This window comes from Anabrus simplex, chromosome 10 (assembly GCF_040414725.1).
Source record: "Anabrus simplex isolate iqAnaSimp1 chromosome 10, ASM4041472v1, whole genome shotgun sequence".
NCBI lineage: Eukaryota > Metazoa > Arthropoda > Insecta > Orthoptera > Tettigoniidae > Anabrus > Anabrus simplex.
The window spans coordinates 13,139,421-13,160,012 of NC_090274.1; the positions used below are offsets into that span (position 1 = coordinate 13,139,421).

The 20,592-nt window shown below is 41.4% G+C and overlaps 1 protein-coding gene across 1 annotated transcript; it reads right to left on the reverse strand.

The window, feature by feature from the left end:
• Positions 1–243: 243 nt before the first annotated feature.
• Positions 244–14,847, reverse strand: LOC136882425 (uncharacterized protein DDB_G0282077). The gene is made up of 3 exons (XM_068229486.1): positions 14,761–14,847; positions 10,600–10,982; positions 244–743 (listed from the first exon to the last, which is right to left on the reverse strand). Exons 1-3 carry the CDS (start codon positions 14,845–14,847, stop codon positions 332–334), a joined length of 882 nt encoding a protein of 293 aa, XP_068085587.1. The 3' UTR covers positions 244–331.
• Positions 14,848–20,592: the final 5,745 nt, after the last annotated feature.

A 20,592-nucleotide genomic window follows, 5' to 3' on the forward strand; every position in this document is an offset into this window, starting at 1 on the left:
GATTGGACAATTTTTTCTTGGGGAGTATTTATCTGAAAGACAAATTTGAAGGTGTACAACAGGTGCACCATAGCAAATTTCAGAAAAGGAGGCTGTTTCTGACCCTCTTCATTTCACGTCACATGTCTTTTCGTTTACTTTCGTTTCTTCGGACTTACTTCAAGCTAGTGATTGAGGGTAGCAATAAGGACTGGATTTAAATGTTTGTCAGGTTAAAGTACAAAAAACTTGAGGATGGAAAATCACTATTTACATCTCTGCACCCAAATATACATATTGGAAAATTTACAAGAAACTTATTCAAATAGTAATGTTCGGTGTATGGGACCCCTTAAGATGTAACCACGACCCCGCTGAACATGGTACGTTGCTGGCCCCCTCTCAACTGTGGACGACGTCTTCTGATGAACTCCAGGGGTAGAAGATTCCCTGGTCCACTGTTGCTGCCAAATTCTGGGTTGCCGCCACCGATTGAGATCGGGGGATTGAAGAGGCCAGACCATACTCCTCCTCCACCATGGCTGGGTCTTCCTCCGCTGTGGCCGGAAGGAAATCCGCCTCCGAAGTTACCGGAGAAGCCGGAGCTCTGACTGGCCGCTTGACTTCCGGACACTCCTACGGCAGACCCGGAGAAACCGGAGGTCTGACTGGCCGCTTGACTCCCGGACACTCCTGCGGCAGACCCAGAGAAGCCGGAGCTCTGACTGCTCGCCTGGCTCCCGGAGAAGTGTGGAGATCCACCCCTAGGACAGAAATCATAGTGCTGGTGATTTTGGTGATTTCTTGACGTCATAAAGTCCATGGTTTTGTTTTAGTACAGTGTCACCTTGTACAAAAAGAAAAATCTGTGTGTCCGAAAAGAAATGTACACCATAATTATTTCAATAATTTGAAAACTATAAACCAAACCAAGCCCTACGGCGCCACAACCCTGATGGGTCTTGGCTTACCAAGCGAATGCTGCTCAACTTAAAGGCCTGCAGATTACGAGGTGACTCCCGGTAGTGCTACGAATCCTCTAGTTCAGCCATTTCTAAACTGTCGTCCGCGGACCGACGATAATCCAAGGGATCCGCAATAATAATGTCACGTTCATATTGTCATCCCTGGCTTTAACAATATGAAAGCGAATGTGGCTAGAATGGCATGACGAACACTGCCCTCTCTTGAGGAAGATCAGCTAGCCGAAGCATCATGTGAATCTCCTTTGAAATCCCTGTATCACAACTTCACGTCTCCGAGCGACTTTTGGATCCATGACATCGCCTGTTCCCTATAATTTCTAGAAAGATAATACAGTACTGCATTTAATTCCTTACATAACAACATACCTGTGTGAGTGTACCTTTTTTCGCTCTAACACGAATGAAAACGAAGTACAGAAATAAAGTCAATGCAGAGGCTGACCTTCGGTTCGAGAGACTACGCTTGTAAAATGCTTCGTCTTTGGAAAACAACATCATCCATCCCACTGATCCAACAACCGCTCCTTGAATTTTCTCAAGTAAGTTTCCAGATCCAGACTGCTTTAATTGTTAGCCAAGTGTCACAATGTTTTATAATTGTATGCGTATATAAAGTATGTTGATAAAATGAATTGTATTGCAAAGCCCATATTGTCGATAGTTTCCTTTTTAATGTATAGTCAAGATTCCACCTTTACAATACTTTTTTGTTTGTTTAATTAGCAATTGACAAGTGTCGGGACATGTTTCGTCCTTCTTTTTGGACATCATCAGGCGAAAATACTTGTAAGATGAGTAAAATAAAGTCACGAATACACATTAAAATATGATTCGGGTTACCGAATAAGTCATGTTAAAATTCGAAGAATGGTCTTAAAATGCTGGAGCTCAATTGCTTTTTAGTTCTCTTGAAATGAAGATAAAATTGTTTAACACATAATAGTTCCATTAAAATTCGATGATCGAGCTCTTCTTAAGTTGGCGTGAGATGTGTTGTTGATAAGGTTATGAGTTATGAGGCAGGCGGAATACTTGACTGTAAGCGCACGTACGGAGAAAGATTGTGCCGTAGTTAAATATTCGTCCTCGTCTGCCCAAGACAGGTTAGTCTCGATAGGTGTGTTACAGCTGATTGAACGTGACCAGAATCGTATTTTAATGTCCATTTGTGACCTTGTTTATTTTACTCATCTTACAAGTATTTTCGGCTGAAGATGTCCAAAAAGAAGGACGAAACATGTTCCGACACTTATTAATTGCTAGTTAAACAAACAAAAATAGTATTGTAAAGGTGGGACCTTTGAATGTACCTTAAAAAGTATATAAAGTATGTTTATGTAAATTAAGTTAAATGAAACTTTAAAGGAAAGTAAATATTAGTTCTAAATTTTACGAATAATATCAAACACGATAACATGACAAAATTCTGTTTTTTGCTTTCTAAGTTCGGTATTATGTTCTGTGGCTAGCGGGTTCTTGAACAGGCGTGTAATATGCTCAGGGGACTCAGAGACAAAAGGTTTGGGAAACCCTGGTCTAGGTCATTATTCGTGGCTTTCTAGACCACCGTCATATTTTAACTGTTAGCATTATTAGCTCCCATCGTCGGAATCCCGGGTCGGACTTCCAGCATTACAAGAGTTGTAATGGTGCATGCAGCTCACCTCCAATGGAGATGTGTCTATACGGAGTGTCACCATCTCGCGATGGCGACATGAATTTACTAACTTCAGACCGGGGGCGGTACCTCACCGTCAGACAGCTCTTCAAATGTAATCATGTAGGCTGAGTGGAGCTCTTCGGGGTGATGGGAATTGAAAAATACATCCTACCAAGTATTTAATTTCACACCCATATGTAAATAAACCAGCTAACAAAGCTAGACAGTATGAAATCATTAAGTCACTTCAGAAGTACAGCCCCATCATTTGCCTGGTGTGAAAATAGGAAACCACAGTAAAACTATCTTGCATAATATTAACATGGTTAAGTAACAGCATCTGGCTTTCCCAACTGGGTGAGTAAACCAAGACACACAGCTCCCACCTCATATCACACAAAACAAACGTTCTCTCATATGCAATATTTTCTATTGTCCATTTAGACTCTCCAACTATTATCCCATAGATGATTTAACCTACACCAAATGAACAACAAACAACAAGAAAACTTTTACTAAAAACAGGTTATTCCACTGAAGCTCAACTTGTAGGATTCCAGCAAGATATAGCAGATATCTTGGATTCTGGAGGTCAAATGGACTGTATCGCGATTGACCTGTCTAAAGCATTTGATAGGGTGGATCATGGGAGACTACTGGCAAAAATGAGTGCAATTGGACTAGACAAAAGAGTGACTGAATGGGTTGCTATATTTCTAGAAAATAGATCTCAGAGAGTTAGAGTAGGCGAAGCTTTGTCTGACCCTGTAATAATTAAGAGGGGAATTCCTCAAGGCAGTATTATCGGACCTTTATGTTTTCTTATATATATAAATGATATGAGTAAAGGAGTGGAATCGGAGGTAAGGCTTTTTGCGGATAATGTTATTCTCTATAGAGTGATAAATAAGTTACAAGATTGTGAGCAACTGCAACGTGACCTCGAAAATGTTGTGAGATGGACAGCAGGCAATGGTATGTTGATAAACAGGGCTAAAAGTCAGGTTGTGAGTTTCACAAATAGGAAAAGTCCTCTCAGTTTTATTACTGCGTTGATGGGGTGAAAGTTCCTTTTGGGGATCATTGTAAGTATCTAGGTGTTAATATAAGGAAAGATCTTCACTGGGGTAATCACATAAATGGGATTGTAAATAAAGGGTACCGATCTCTGCACATGGTTATGAGGGTGTTTAGGGGTTGTAGTAAGGATGTAAAGGAGAGTGAATATAAGTCTCTGGTAAGACCCCAACTAGAGTATGGTTCCAGTGTATGGGACCCTCACCAGGATTACCTGATTCAAGAACTGGAAAAAAATCCAAAGAAAAGCAGCTCGATTTGTTCTGGGTGATTTCCGACAAAAGAGTAGCGTTACAAAAATGTTGCAAAGTTTGGGCTGGGAAGAATTGGGAGAAAGAAGAAGAGCTGCTCGACTAAGTGGTATGTTCCGAGCTGTCAGCGGAGAGATGGCGTGGAATGACATTAGTAGACGAATAGGTTTGAATGGCGTTTATAAAAGTAGGAAAGATCACAATATGAAGATAAAGTTGGAATTCAAGAGGACAAACTGGGGCAAATATTCATTTATAGGAAGGGGAGTTAGGGATTGGAATAACTTACCAAGGGAGATGTTCAATAAATTTCCAATTTCTTTGAAATCATTTCGAAAAAGGCTAGGAGAGCAACAGATAGGGAATCTGCCACCTGGGCGACTGCCCTAAATCCAGATCACTATTGATTGATTGATTGATTGATTGATTGATTGACATCAATCTCCATAAGCAAATTTGAAGATTATTCATTCTGACTTGGAGACAGCCCTGCCGGCACAAAAAGCAACACACCTCAGCAGCATATTTGACAAGCCCACACCTCACCGGAATAAGATAGGAAGTGTTCATCTACAACACACCAGGACTTTTAAGTGCATGAAGAAGACAGAACTACAACAGGCGTAACGGGCGCTATAAGGGACCTATCGACACATTTTATTGATTTTAACGTTTTTAATGTTGTTCACCAGGTTTTTTAATCGCATTCTTAAACTACTGTAAGTAATGTCCAGTGATTTGTAGATGTTGCTTTATCTCATGTTCTTAATGCAGCTGAGGATGATCGATACAGATCGAAACCAGTACTGCAAATAGTGTATTTTTAAGCCTATATAGCCTATACTGTACTTTTCATAAGCAGTATTGATTAGGTGTAATTATCCCCCATTTTACAATCGTGATGCAGCGTTGCAATACAGCACTACAGAACAGAAAACTAACGCCACTTTAAACATTCACTTTCCTTACTTTTTACAACTAAATATTTTTTTTTTTCATTTGCTTTACGTCGCACCGACACAGATAGGTCTTATGGCGACGATGGGACATGGAAGGGCTAGGAGTGAGAAGGAAGCGGCCGTGGCCTTAATTAAGGTACAGCCCCAGCATTTGCCTGGTGTGAAAATGGGAAACCACGGAAAACCATCTTCAGGGCCACCGACAGTGGGGTTCGAACCTACTATCTCCCGAATACTGGCCGCACTTAAGCGACTGCAGCTATCGAGCTCGGTAACTAAATCATTCAGATTATCCCGAAGTGGGCGGATGCAGAGAGAGTCTCGGTCCACAAGTGGCCGGTCCGACAGCTCTGCACTCCGACCGGCCAACCGAGCAGAGGAGGGGCCTCTATACCCCTGTATTCGGAGGACGGAGAGGGGCTGGTCCCCAACGTAAGCTGTCCTGAGAATGATTTTCCGTGGTTTTCCATTTTCAGCTCCAGGTAAATACCGGGACAGTTCCTATTCATAGGTCACAGCCGATTACTTTCACTTCCTTACTCAATTTAATTCACCATCATTAATTTTCATTAGCTCCTCAACCGAGGTTGGCGTTAGGAAGGGCATCCGGCCATAAAACATACCGTACCATATAAATTCATACATACAATAATACCGGTAATAATAATTTCAGAAAACTGACAAATGCAGCAATACAAATCAGTCTCTTGGAAGAGATAGCCAACAGAACAGGTTTAAGAATTACTGCAGAAAAAATACATTTTGACCAATATAAAAAATGTTCCAGATTTTCTAATAACAGGAATTGGTCGAATAAGAAAGGTACAGATATTTGCATATTTGGGAGAATTCAAGAATTCAAGAAAATGGTTTAGAAAAATCCGGTGTAGAAGAAAGGATACAGAAGATGGAAATGAAATGGCGTATGGCTTTTAGTGCCGGGAGTGTCCGAGGACATGTTCCGCTCGCCAGCTGGAGATCTTTTGATTTGACTCCCGTAGGTGACCTGCTCGTCGTGATGAGGATGAAATGATGATGAAGACGACGCATACACCCAGCCCCCATGCCAGCGAAATTAACCAATTATGGTTAAAATTCCCGACCCTGCCGGGAATTAAACCCGGGACCCCTGTCACCAAAGGCCAGCACGCTAACCATTTATGAATGAATGAATGAATGAATACTGATCTGCGTTTAGGGCAGTCGCCCAGGTGGCAGATTCCCTATCTGTTGCTTTCCTAGCCTTTACCTAAATGATTTCAAAGAAATTGGAAATTTATTGAACGTCTCCCTTGGTAAGTTATTCCAATCCCTAACTCCCCTTCCTATAAATGAATATTTGCCCCAGTTTGTCCTCTTGAATTCCAACTTTATCTTCATATTGTGATCTTTCCTACTTTTATAAACGCCAAACTTATTCGTCTACTAATGTAATTCCACGCCATCTCTCCGCTGACAGCTCGGAACATACCACTTAGTCGAGCAGCTCTTCTTCTTTCTCTCATTTCTTCCCAACCCAAACTTTGCAACATTTTTGTAACGCTACTCTTTTGTCGGAAATCACCCAGAACAAATCGAGCTGCTTTTCTTTGGATTTTTTCCAGTTCTTGAATCAGGTAATCCTGGTGAGGGTCCCGTACACTGGAACCATACTCTAGTTGGGGTCTTACCAGAGACTTATATTCACTCTCCTTTACATCCTTACTACAACCGCTAAACACCCTCATAACCATGTGCAGAGATCGGTACCCTTTATTTACAGTCCCATTTATGTGATTACCCCAGTGAAGATCTTTCCTTATATTAACACCTAGATACTTACAATGATCCCCAAAAGGAACTTTCACCCCATCAACGCAGTAATTAAAACTGAGAGGACTTTTCCTATTTGTGAAACTCACAACCTGACTTTTAACCCCGTTTATCAACATACCATTGCCTGCTGTCCATCTCACAACATTTTCGAGGTCACGTTGCAGTTGCTCACAATCTTGTAACTTATTTATCACTCTATAGAGAATAACATTATCCGCAAAAAGCCTCACCTCCGATTCTACTCCTTTACTCATATCATTTATATATATAAGAAAACATAAAGGTCCAATAATACTGCCTTGAGGAATTCCCCTCTTAATTATTACAGGGTCAGACAAAGCTTCGCCTACTCTAACTCTCTGAGATCTATTTTCTAGAAATATAGCAACCCATTCAGTCACTCTTTTGTCTAGTCCAATTGCACTCATTTTTTGCCAGTAGTCTCCCATGATCCACCCTATCAAATGCTTTAGACAGGTCAATCGCGATACAGTCCATTTGACCTCCAGAATCCATGATATCTGCTATATCTTGCTGGAATCCTACAAGTTGAGCTTCAGTGGAATAACCTTTCCTAAAACCGAACTGCCTTCTATCGAACCAGTTATTAATTTCACAAACATGTCTAATTTAGCCATGGAGCCGGACATAAGATGGAAAGAGTACATGACATAAATAACTAGGAATATCTACAACAAAAAATGTTTATCTGAAAACCTCAAAATATAACACTACAACTCAGTAGTCAAACCGGAATGCCTATACATGAGTAACAGACCTACTGAAATACAAGCTGAATAAATTAAAGTTCACAAGAACCTCGTTTATCCGGCCCTCATTAATCCAGATCCAAAATTATAATGAATTTTTACTTGTAGAGTATTTCTTATACGACGTCGACTCTTCTTGAATGTATTTTCTGCCAACGATAGTTAAGGACAGGATTTGGAAGTAATTCGGCCACGGTCTATCAAAGGTACCGTCTCGGCTTTCCTCTGGAATTGGGAATGGGAAACCGTGGAAAACCATTCCCAGGGCGGCCGAGGTGAGATTCGAACCCACGCTCTTCTGAATGCAACGCACTATTAATTCACTGACGGTGAATTCGAAAATGAAACCGACCCTCCATCAGAAGAAACAATGACTCATGGAGAGGCAACAATGCAGCTGGACAAACTGATGGCCTATTTAGAATCAAATACAGTCGAGTCTCTACTGTATTTGTTAGAATCCTTGACTGAAACCACACTGGCAGAACTATTGTTTGTAAAACGTCTTCGTGATCGTGCTGCGAGGGCCTATACAAATGTAAAACAGAAAAAAAAAACTCAGAGTATTTTAGTGCATAAAACAGAGTCGTAAATGTGCGAAAAGTGTTCTTATATTTTTTGCACAATTGAACAAAGGGATTAGTGCACAACTTATGTTAATAGATGTACTGTATTTATTTTTTAGTTTTTGCGGATTATCCGGATTTCCAACAATCGGGATCAATTTCGGTCCCACTTAATCCGGATAAACGAGGTTCTTGTGTACTGGAAAGAAGTACAGAACTCTGGAAATCAACAAGTAATGATGAAATAAACCGGAACATAAAAAACGCAGAAACACTATGGAAGAGGTGATTGATTGAATTTTTTGGATCTTTATCCAGAAGGATGACAACAGTTTAAGCCAGAGCCTCTCAAACGCCCAAAATCTCACGCGTGCAGATAGAGGCGCAAGAGCTCCGTGCACTGTGCATCGCTGCCGCTCGGCATGGCTCGGATCAACGCTTCGTCTCTGGGCTACTCGGCTAAGCTCGGCTCAAGTCGCCTATACTCGGCTCAAGTCAGCCCGGATTTGGAGCGCTACGGCGCAAGTGGGGCAGAGGGAGAGAGGCGGAGCGAGCGAGACAGGCGTGAGGAAAGAGAGAGTAAGCGCTATTGCTCCAAATCGAGGAGTGGGGGGTCTGCACTCTGGTCAACCAAGCCAAGTCGTCTTTTGCACCGTGCACAGTGCATGCACCCTGAGAGGCCCTGGTTTAAGCAAACAGATCTTCAAAAGTCTTTGGAACAAGGAGTCAACACCCACCTGGATTCATGAAGTCAAGGAAGATTTGGAAAGAAACAATATAGGAGAAGAAGAAGCAACAGAGGAAGATTTTTAGGAAGGAGGTGTTAAAAAGGGAAGGGAAAGAAAACAGGCTCAAAAGGGTCCGAGAAGAGGAAAGGGAGATATAGTGAACAGATGAAGGAGTATTGGAGGAAGAAGAAGGAACTACAAACGATGAAGCATTGAAATTACCACGTGGTCTCTAGAAAACCGAAACAGAGAAAGAAAGAAATGATGATAATAATAACAACACCGGACAAGTTGGCCGTGCGGTTAGGGGAGCACAGCTGTGAGCTTGCATCCGGGAGATAGTGGGTTCGAACCCCACTGTCGGCAGCCTTGAAAGTGGTTTTCCGTGGTTTCCCATTTTCACACCAGGCAAATGCTGGGGCTGTACCTTGATTAACGCCACGGCCGCTTCGTTCCCATTCCTAACCCTTTCCTATCACATCTCTGTGTCACTGCGACGTAAAGCAAATAATAATAATAATAATAATAATAATAATAATAATAATAATAATAATAATAATAATAATAATAATAATAATAATAATAATAATATAATAATAATAATAATAATGACGAACTTTCACACATCAGCTATGAAACCCTGTATAGGAAAACAGAAAGGATTTCCGACACAATAAGGAAAAGGAGAATTGACTTCAATGGCCACATCCTAAGAATGGGCCCCGGAAAGGGTAACTAAAAGAATATTCGACTATTTCCGTAATAAGAAAACCAAGACGAACTGGTTTAAGGAAACTGAGAAGGGCCTACGAGAGTTCCAAATTACAGAAGAGATGCTTGTAGATGGATCTGCGAAGAAAATAACCAAAGATAAAATAAAGAGGTTTCAGGACAGGGTGAAGCCCAAACGACGATATAGAATTTCTGAAGAAGAGAGGAAGGCAAGATCTGAAAGAATGAAAAAGTACTGGCAGGACAGGAAAACACGACTCACTAACCATTGATAGATCTATCGTACCCCGAAGAGGGTGAAACGGATAATAATAATAATAATAATAATAATAATAATAATAATAATAATAATAATAATAATAATAATAATAATAATAATAATAATAAATGCCTTGGAGAAATCATACTACCATCAGGAATAGACGGTAGTGCCAACGTGTAAAGAGCCACCAACTCCATACGGCACACAAACTAACGTGGAATTGCTTCAACAAGAGAGTCATATCGCGTAATGCAAAATTACGACATCACAAGACAGTTGTTTTCCTACGCCTTAGAAACCATATCACTTGGAGGTCACTCTAAAATTATAGAAATTGAAAAGCAAGAAAGGAGAAATATCCGGAATATGTATGGTCCCACGAGAGAAAACGGAATGTGGATTAAGAGGAGAACAGCGGACCTCTGACAGGTTCACTGACGTACGCAAGAGGCGCCTGAAATTCTATGGCCATATCTATGGAATGGACAGTGACAGACTCAAGTAATCAGCTCAAAGAAGGCCAAAAGAAACTACGGCTGACCTCCAAGAAATTAATATCACGGACGACATAATAGAAGATCGTGGAGCCTGTGGTGCAATAGTATCCAGAGAAACCTAAAAAGAAAACTGGTAGGAAGTGGCCCACAGAACGCAAGATGCAACACAGTGCATTCATGAAGAGATTTTGGGAGGGATAAGAAGGTGAAAACCATCAGGCCAACGAACAAGTTCAGAGGTGCTTTTTGAATGGGCACAACAAAGAAATAAAAATAAGAACAGAATAATGTAGCAACATGGGTACGCGCTGACTTACCCGTAGAATCCAGGGAACTGGGCGTTGAAGCTGCTGGCTTGGCTAGAGGACTGTGAGGCCCCCACTCCACCAGGCCCCACATTCACGTTGAAGGAGTGACTCTGACTGCCGCTGTGCCCCTGGTACGGTCCCTGATTGCCATAGCTGCTGCTGAAACTCCCCGTCGCCGACAGTCCGTTACCAGTAGGTTGAACCCCGAAGCTTCCCGTCGCACTCACTCCGCCGCTGTTAAAACCAAAGCGTGGCTTCACATCGTTATCACTGCCGGGCGTGTTCACGGAGCGGCTTTCCTGTTTGCCGCCGGACGACTCTTCAGGGAAGACTATGGCGCTGTCATCTGTGGACAAAACATTGTCAGCTACACAGAGAAACATCAACAATGGCTAATTATAGACATGATACTGTATAGGCTTTTGGGCTTATGCCGTGTCAATGTTTAACCCGATGAGTGCTACGCCCGCCTATAGACGGGCTGACGCGGCCGGTCCACCAGTGCTACGCCAGTCTATAGACGGTGCGCGAGAATTTTAATTTTTTTGAGTTTCCCGGTTCACTTTTGAGTGCGAATTTGATCTCTGATATGTTCTGCCATCTGTTGGGCATTATGTAGAACTAACTGATCAGAGATTATAGCTTCGGGAAGTAACTTACAGAGCTTTTTGTAGACGTCTGTGGAGTTCATCTGTGATGTAAACAAACATGGCGGAACAACAATTTAGTTGCTTTTGCAGTGATGTTATTTCGGATCACAGAATCTTTTCAATTATTAACCACAGCGGAAAGTGATGATGGAGATAATCATTTTAAGGAATTGCTAAGCGATTTTGAAAGTGAGAGTGCGAAAATGTTGTATGTGAGAGAGAAACAGAGCCTCCTTCTAAATGAAAGAAGAAAAGCACGGTGTGTAAAGAACCTATTTTATCGCTAATTTCGTGGCGGATGGATTACTTTTCTTCACCAGAGTTTCAGGTAACTGTGACAGGCCCTGAGGGCCAAGTAGTGTTTGATCACAACCCAAAAATCATTGACTTTTTAGGAACTTTTGTGGTAGTGGAGTTGGGGCAGTTAGTTGAACAAATCGGCATCACAAACAACCAGTAGAAAACATTTAACTATCACCACATTCCAGGTTTGGAAAGTATTTTAAAATATCAACTTATATACTTCTAAGAAGTTACATGTATTAGTTGCCTGCAAATTTTAGGAAATAATATTATTTTGGGCTCTTTACTGTGTATAAAGATAATGCACGCATGGACGCATAAGTGCAATTTTGTTTTCTCTCAAAATAATATTGAACATAAGTGTAGGATTTTCCATTTGTATTTAGATTTATAAACAACCAACATTTACAAACATTTTAATCACCCCATTGATAAGTAAAAAATTGAGGCTTCTACAAATTTTTTTACATACGAATGAAAAACTCAGCACTGAGGTACCAAACAGTCAACTGGTAACTCAGCACTTAAAAGGTTAAGCAACCTTTCTCGTGGACAGTCGAGATTTTATTCTGATGACGCAGAGCACAGTTCTCTGCGAAACGTGAAGAATTTCACCTTATTTTCTTGACACGGCATAAGCCTAAAAGCCTATACAGTATCATGTCTATAAGTACGGGCCCTGAAAGCATCAATGGCAATGGATAATTCTGTTTAGGCGTAGAAGACGACGCCATTTTGGTGAACAGATTCACAGTCATGGTACTGCTGCAAAGAAGAAATAACTAAGTCACTACGAAAAAATAAAATAGGACGCATTACGTTATGCCCAATAAATAATAATAATTTTGTGTGGCTATTTCTAGCCGAGTGCAGCCCTTGTAAAGCAGACCCTCCGATGAGGGTGGGCGGCATCTGCCATGTGTAGGTAACTGCGTGTTATTGTGGTGGAGGGGGAGAAGTTGCAGGGATGTTGGGGACAGCACAAACACCCAGTCCCCGAGCCATTGGAATGAACCAATAAAGGTTTAAATCCCCGACCGGCCTGGAATCGAACCAGAGACCCTCTGAACTGAAGGCCAGTACGCTGAACATTCAGCCAACGATTCGGACGCCCAATAAATAATTTTCTCTTTCCTCCACAGTGTTCAGAATTGTAATTAATGCCTTCCCGTTGAAATAATAATGAATTGTATTGCAGTTGATGGCCAAAAAGGAATTTACATTAATAACCGTTTGAAATCAAGACAGGTGTGAGGCAAGGAGATGGCCTCTCCCCAGTCCTTTTCAACTGTGTCTTGGAGAAGGTGATAAGGGAATGGCGAAAAGAAATGACTCAGCAAAATATGGTGGTGGTGGTGATTATTGCTTTAAGAGGAAGTACAACTAGGCAACCATCCTCTATATAACACTAATCAGAGGGAAAAATGGAAGGGATCCGACACTTCGAAAAATGAAGATATCGGTCAAAGAAAGACAAGGGCCACGAAGGGCGTGAAAATGAAAGACTCCCTAGCCCTCGCAAACCTAATAGCGTCGGGGTCGAAAAAGAACAAGTGTTGACCAAGGTAGGTCAGATAGGATAGATGAAAGTGAGGAGCCTGGCACAAGTAAGTGGAAGCAATGCCAGGACTCAGCTGAGGGCCCCGTGGTCACCAACCCACGCTCCAAAGTTCAGAGCCCCTGGGGCTCAGCAAAATATGCCGAATGGAATCAAGATAGGACACAAAAAGGCTGGACTTACATTTGAATGTCTTGCATTTGTAGACGACTTAGTGTTCTTCGCTGAAAATCTACAGACTGCCACTACACAGAAAGAGGTTTTGCAATAAACAGCAGAAAAGTCAGGACTGAAAATATCCTTTGAGGAAAGTAAGTACATGAACATAGATCCCAAGGAACCAACATGGACAATGAAGACCAAGTGTGGTGACATAAAGAGAGTCCACAGATTCAAATATCTAGGAGAAATTCTGACTTCTAACAACAGCGAGAAGCCAGCCATCGACGAAAGAGCAAAGAAGATGGAGACTGCATTCAGACTATGCCAGGAAACTTATAAATAAAAATCCCTTTCCTATCAAGCCTAATTCAGACACTATATCATCGTGGTGAAACCTGAAAGACTCTATGCAGCAGTGACAATTATCAGAAAGGGGATTGCCGAAATAGAAAAGAAAGAACGTAAATTTCTGAGGAAAAATCTTGGACCCAAGAAAGCAACAGGAAATATGTTTACCTTCAGTTCGACATCAAATCAAGAGCTGTATGAAAAAAGCGAGAACATACAACCTCGATAAGAAGAATGCGACTGACTTCCTATGGACACCTGAGAAGAATGGGACCGGAACACCTAGCAAATAAGATCCTCATATTCCAGGAAAGAAGAAAGACCCAAGTACCATGGCTGAAAGAAGTTCTGGCATTGAGGAGGGAGAAATTACAAACAGAACAGTGTTCATAAGGAAAATTGAGGAGGTGGCGGATCTGTTAGTAGAGAAACCCAGGAGAACAAGAAGGCTGTTCTCGGATGAGGAACGAGCAAAAGCGATCCAGAGAATGAAGGAGTACTGGCGTAAAAAGAAAGAACATCAACAGTCAAGGAAGTTGTGTAATCGTAACCCTCAGGAGGTTGAAACGATCCTACATAAATAATAATGAGATCACGACATTCATCTTTGCAAAAGGCTGTCAGAGATTCGTGCCTACATCTACAAATCATAGCACGGCATCTTGCACAGATCTTGCCACAACATTCACAAACACAGTCCTTGACTGGTTGATGGAACTTGTCGTTTTACACAACTTACAATGAAAACAATTTATGGCGAAACGTGCAATCAAGTGTCTGAGCTCGACTCCTCTTTGTAGATCACTGCGTTCGTCGAGTAAAATTCGCTCTATATGTCTCTCTTCTTTGCCCTTGATATCTCTACAAACTACAGATAAGTTGACGTAGTTGGTAGCGGCAGGTCATAACGAAGGACCTGACGTAGAAAGGTTCGCATTATTAACTCGTAGACTACACAAACCTTGAAGGTGGATATGTCGAGACACATAGTGCTTTTCTTTCTTCAGAAAAAAAATGCTTTAACTTTTTCTAGTTGCTCTAACTGCTTCATTTTGAGACGTGGCCGTACGATTTCCAGGCAATATGTGAGCACGGGAGAGACTTTGAGATCAAATACTTTTAAATAAGTTTTAAATTATTCGACATTACTTTCACACAGCCTTTCTTTATAGGTCCAGCAGCAACATCTTCCAAAAACATGTCTTTCCATCCAGCAAACTGGTGCCGTTCTTCCATCCATATGACGTACACTGGTTGCCTGGTTACGATGTCTGCTTTTTGTGGACACTAAATTGTGTGGTTTAGTCTTGCATTTGGTAGATAATGGGTTCGAACCCCACTATCGGCGGTCCTGAAGATGGTTTTCCATTTTCACACCAGGCAAATGCTGGGGCTGTACCTTAATTAAAGCAATGGCTGCTTCCTTCCCACTCCTAGCCCCTCCCTATCCCATCGTCACCATAATACCTATCTGTGTCGATGCAAATTGTAAAAATATCGTTATGGGTCTTAGTTCAAGGAAAGCACTACCACTATCATCACTGCCATACCCAAATGGAAAAGTTCCCATTAAGAAAGCAATGATACAAGGCCTGATGCAAATCCAGAACTACATTCCTCACGAGCACAAGGACTTCTACTCACATCAGAAACATTTTCTTGCCAACTTAAGATAAAAATGACGAAGAATAAGAACACTAAAAATCGAGCAGTTTAGATTAAAATATTGATGTTAAAGATATTATTTTTCTTATCTAATTTGTTCTATACAGTATAATAATAATTTCTAGCCGAGTGCAGCCCTTGTAAGGCAGACCCTCCGACGAGGGTGGGCGGCATCTGCCATGTGTAGGTAACTACGTGTTATTGTGGTGGAGGATAGTGTTATGTGTGGTGTGTGAGTTGCAGGAATGTTGGGGACAGCACAAACACCCAGTCCCCGGGCCATTGGAATTAACCAATTAAGGTTAAAATCCCCGACCCGGCCGGGAATCGAACCCGGGACCCTCTGAACCGAAGGCCAATACGCTGACCATTCAGCCAACGAGTCGGACTTCTATACACTAAGAAGCAACAATGATATCAAAATATTAGTTTTTGCTGGCTGAACTTTAATCTTACTCAAACATGTCTTCAGAAAAATTGTGAAAGAAGGAAAGTGTGTTTCTAAGTACTAAAATGTGAGGGTGAATAATAAGTTACGTATTACTTAGAATAATTAGCATATGGAGTTCCATAAAATTTAATTCCAATTAATTCTAATTAATTTTTAAGTTAGGGGTTGTATAGTTTTAAAAGGTCGTAAGTTAGTAAATTTTATAATTAAATGTTAAAAAAGAGGATGTTTACTTGAACGTGAAAATTTATTTGATGTAACATCACTTTATAACTTACCTAATCAGATAAAAATACGAAACTGCATACATTGTACTTCGTTTAGTCTTCACACATTGCTAATATTTTCGCTGAGAACTGGAGCATTTCAGAGTAAAAATAAGAATACAACTTCTTTTAAAAGAAATACGGAAAAATCCTAATGTCTTCTCATTTTGCTATGCGGCCCTTGGAACTGAATGTGTCAATCGAATTGGCCCTATACAGATGAGTTTGATACACCTGGTGTACATCGTGATGAAAATTGGTCCAGGGAGCATATTATGATATTTAGTCTTGGCAAGTCTGGCCCCGCGGTGTAGGGGGCAACGCGTCCGCCTGTCACCCGGCGGCCACGGCTTCGATTCCCGGCCGGGTCAGGGTTTTAATTGTAAATGATTAATATCCCTGGCCTGGGAACTGGATGTTTGTGCCGTCCTTAACGTTCCTTTCCTCACATTCAACACTTTACACTTCCGCAATTACCAAATACACGCAGGTTCCTAACATATGGTGCAAGTAGGGGCAAAAGATCTTTCTAGGTAGACGCCCCGAACAAATAGCATTTAAAAAAATTAAAAAAGACATCAGTGATGTCACTAGGAAATTAACCTAAGACAAGCGATACAACGTTGGAACAGGTACAGTAGATCATTTCAAGTATACGTGAAACTGAATTAAGGTGTAGCAAAGCTAATGCACTGGCGAGCTAGTGGTGAGTGAGGTGGGATGGGAAATGCTACACGATTGTCTACTATCTATTTTACTGCATCGAGCCCATTAAATAATTTTACTCAACTACTCGACTGAAGAGTTTTGTCCGAACACGTCTGGTTACTAAATCACTGGTCTAAACAGCCTTTAAGCAGTTCCTCTCCAATTACAGCTAAATCACTCTACTGAAAGGAGTGTCCACATGGGTTGAGTACTAAATAATTTAACCATTTTGCTAAAGTCTGCAGTCTTATGTCTTGGACTTTGAGATTATTATTATTATTATTATTATTATTATTATTATTATTATTATTATTATTATTATTATTATTATTATTATTATTATTATTACTGAACATTACCTGGTTGTCGGTCAGCCAGTGCCGCTGTTAACACCAGCAGATGAAGAAGCAGTCCGGATCTCGTCATGACTCTGAGTGTCACCCAAGTCTTGGCACACGCTCTGTTAAATAATAAAGCGCACGGCAAGACCTTCGGTAATCCCTGATGGCTCATTGTGTGTCCCCATTTGTTCGCTGGCGGCCAAGGTGTCCTCACTTAAGGACGTATTGAGCATTTCTGACCGGACACAAGTTAGGTCTATCGCAGAAACCATCTTTTGGCAGAGGCGACAGCAGAGAGGGAGTACTCAAGTCTGGTTAACAGAGAATAATCAACATCATCATCATTCACCACCTCCAGCTTCCTCCATAAGCATGTTCCTCCAAATCCCCCCCCCCCCCCCATCTCGCTCCATCTCATCTCGCAGTGGATGTTTTACTTCTCCAGTATCCCCGATTAGCTGTTACCCGCTGCTTGGCTCGCGAGGAATTCGTAATTTGGTACAATTAATCGTTCCTCGGTACTGCACTAAAACTTTATCTGAAAATCCGTAAAATATAAAAATTCACCGAAATATTGCGTTTCAATGACCACAGAACCTCTTTGTAAACCTTGTTTGTGCTGTTACCTTTTGGGGCTAAGATGACCAGGTTACTGGCAGAACTATCTCTGAAACATGCGACAGGGAAATCTACATGTTAAAAACAGTCCCCTCTCAAGTCCAAAACAAAAAATACAAGTATCCTCATAAAAAGAATTCAACTCCTCCTTCACTTATTTTTAACACCGTTAACAAATAAATCTGCCTGTTGCCATTTCTTGATGGATGCAGTATTTTTGTATCCGTCTCTTGGCACAGGCCAGAGCAAAGTGTAGCTTCCACCAAAGTCCCTGTCTCATCCATGGCTGTGACAATATGGAAGCTGCTGGGGTATGGGTGGTGCTGAGTAATGACATTTGCGGCACAACTAGTGTCTGAGTGTTATGAAAGGTGTTTCTCATAGGATCAGTCGTGCTGCAGTGGCACCTTCTGGTCCAGTGAGGAAAGCAATGGCAAACTACCTCACTCCTCATCTTGCCTAGTATGCCTCATTTGGGCTCTGTCATTGGTTTTTGCAGTTTCCCTATAACCGCATAACCTTTGGTGGTGCTATTTGAGGATCCAACCAGCCTCTGGGCTGATGACCTAACAGACACAACAAATAAATACGTATTCCTTTATTTTTCACGTCTGTAACATCTTACTTTTTAAGTTATAAGTACCCTCAAAAAAGAGATTCAACCCCTTTTTCACTTATTTTACCCCCCTCCCCCTTAATTGAATTCGCCGAAAACAAAAATATACCACCGAGCTCGATAGCTGCAGTCGTTTAAGTGCGGCCAGTATCCAGTATTCGGGAGATAGTAGGTTCGAACCCCACTGTCGGCAGCCCTGAAAATGGTTTTCCGTGGTTTCCCATTTTCACACCAGGCAAATGCTCGGGCTGTACCTTAATTAAGGCCACGGCCGATTCCTTCCCGCTCCTAGCCCTTTCCTGTCCCTTCGTCGCCATAAGATTCCAAATACCAACTTTTTACGTTTGTAACATGTTAAGCTTAGGAGATATATGCATTTTAAAAATTCACCAGCTATTTCACTTCTTTTCACTCCCCTTAAGTGGATTTTCCGACAGCAGAAAAAATACTTGTTTCTTTATTTTTAAAGGAGATTCCATGTACCAATTTTCACATCTGAAAGATCTTGAGTTTTGAGATATAAGCGTCCCCATAAAAAGGATTCAACCCATTTTTCACTTATTTTACCCCCTTAATTGAATTCTCCGAAAACGAAAAAATACGTGTTTATCCATTTTTTTTATAGGATATACCAAATAGTCTACCAATTTTCACATTTTTGAACTGTTCAGTTTTTGAGATATTATATATATATAGTTATTTTTAAAATGCACCCCGCTTTTCACTCCCTTAGTGATGGAATATCCAAAAATCCTTCCTTAGTGAGCTCGTACACAGTAATATAAATGCGTCCCCAAAATTTCATTTCTTTATATCCAGCAGTTTTGACTCGGCGATTAATCAAGCAGTCAGTTAGGACACGTTATCTATACAGGCCTATATAAAATAATTTTATATATATAGATGAGCTTCGGGTTGTTGGTCGGTATTTATGTACCGTAAGCGAAATGCCAAATGCCAGTATTTTTATTTCTGTTATATCCGAAACTTGTTTCAGATTTGAAAGCAACACAAAAAATACTGAAGTTCGTTAGGCTTTTTCAATCGTGACATCAGCGTTTTCTCCCCAGTGTCACAGTCAGTGCTTCAGTTGGTAAAATACCCGTATTATCTCCGTATTTGCCAGTACCGCTATAGGAAACCAGCATCGTTAAAACCGGTATTATTGGACGTGCGTACCGGTACAGACGGACATCAACGAAATCCTAGTATAACATCGGTAAAAGCATCCAACCTTAATACTTGAAAGTTAAAATCCACAGCCTGTTTCCAGTTTCAACCGGATCGGGAATTGAATGAATGAATGAAGCCCCTTCTAACGGCGAGGATAGAAACTGTACCGGCTGGCGAAGCCTGTCGCATTCCCCTGGTGCAATGATTAACCCTTGTCTAGTCGCGCGAAAATTATTACGTTACTAGTCGCGCACGGACGAAACGTCCAGGCGATGTCACTCGTCAAAACAATGATCCCACACCCGCACACAGGATGCACGATCGCGCCGAAATGCTGACAGGACGAGTCCAAATGAACAAGGAGAAAGGTATAAGGATGGGGAGACCCACAGTTCAACTGGGAAGTTCAGTACCGTGCAAAATGTAATCGGCCCGGAGGAAATCTCCGTGAGCGACTAATTAAGGGTTAATAAGTGACAGCTGAAATGATATTGGAGAGTATTGCTGGAATTAAAGATGAAGGGGAAACGAGAACACCCGGAGAAAATCCTTTCTCTCCTCCGCTTTGTCCAGCACAAATCTCACATGGAGTGAGCGCGATTTGAACCAGGGAACCCAGCGGTAAGAGGCCGGCGCGCTGCCTCTTGAGCCACGGAGGTTGAAAATACCGGTATAATACCTGTAAAAGCATCCAAGATTAAAAGAGTAAAACCTGAATACTTACGTTTAATATTGAGGATTCTTTTTTTTTTCACTCGCTTAGGTACGACTAGTAAGTAAGGGGCGTACAGCTGGGTAACAACGTCTGACATCTCAGCATGCAACCAGCAGTCAATGTAAGCAATATATGTGGGATTTTCTTGAACCGAACCGTCACATCCCTGCTCTTTACTTGAAAGTAGAAACACCTACATACATTATCATTATAGACTTTTATGCCTTTCAGCGTTCAGTCTTCAAGCCTCTGTGAATTTACTAAACGTCGCCACAATCCTCGATTTGCAACTAGTGTTGTGGCCTCATTTAGTTCTATACCTCTTACCTCGTTAGAAACCGAGTCTAACCATCGTCGTCTTGGTCTACCTCTACTTCTCTTACCCTCCATAATAGAGTCCATTATTCTCCTACGTAATCTATTCTCCT